This window comes from Dinoponera quadriceps, unplaced genomic scaffold (assembly GCF_001313825.1).
Source record: "Dinoponera quadriceps isolate SergipeBrazil2010 unplaced genomic scaffold, ASM131382v1 scaffold6701, whole genome shotgun sequence".
In the NCBI taxonomy this organism is placed as follows: Eukaryota; Metazoa; Arthropoda; class Insecta; order Hymenoptera; family Formicidae; genus Dinoponera; species Dinoponera quadriceps.
The window spans coordinates 1-808 of NW_014560592.1; the positions used below are offsets into that span (position 1 = coordinate 1).

Here is an 808-nt window from a genome sequence, read left to right on the forward strand (position 1 = left end):
ATGAGATGCTTGTGGTGAAACAAGTGGATCTACAGGAGAAACTAGTGGAAAATAAATTTTTTACGAGACGCGCAATCAGCTGTACAAAATCCTCTGCTCGAAAGAAACTTAGAGCATTGAACCTAGAGTTTTGGAAATCTCTGGGATACATCGTACGGATTAACTGAGAGAAAAAAAAAGATATGACTGACATTTTGAACATTGAAAGTGAGCCGATCTTTGAAGATCGCATCGTCAAGATTGAATCTCACACGTACAACCCATACGCCAACACAACGTTAGGATATAGCGATGAGATAAGAATGCCCATTCAAACGCAGGATTTATACACATTGCAATGCGAGAGTTATCTTTATCTTGAGGGAAATATAATTGCACAAGCGACAGCCGAAAATGTGGCTGTAACATTGGGAAGTAATTGCGTCGCATTCATGTTTGATGAGATTCGTTATGAACTAGATGGTGTAGAGATTGATCGTAACAAAAACGTTGGAATAACTTCCATGCTCAAGAATTATGTATCGTTATCTTCTGACAAAATTGCCTGCATAAAAAATGCTGCGTGGGATACGATCAACGCTCATTCGACAGATGGATACTCCAACTTTTGCATACCGCTCAACATATTGCTTGGATTTTGTGAAGACTATAGGCGTATAGTGATTATTGCGCGCCACGAATTGATTCTCATACGATCGTACAGTGACAGCAGTCTACGTGGATCATCGGCGTTGGAGCCTAAGGTGGAGCTATTCAAGATACAATGGAGGATGCCTCACGTACTCTTGAACGATATCAATAAGCTCTC

The 808-nt window shown here is 40.5% G+C and overlaps 1 protein-coding gene across 1 annotated transcript; it reads left to right on the top strand.

The window, feature by feature from the left end:
• Positions 1 to 182: 182 nt before the first annotated feature.
• LOC106750848 lies at positions 183 to 779 on the top strand (the record flags this gene model as incomplete). The annotated part of the gene is made up of 1 exon (XM_014631457.1): positions 183 to 779. A coding segment is annotated over exon 1 (597 nt), but the record flags the coding sequence as incomplete, so codon positions are not given.
• Between the last annotated feature and the right edge of the window lie 29 nt (positions 780 to 808).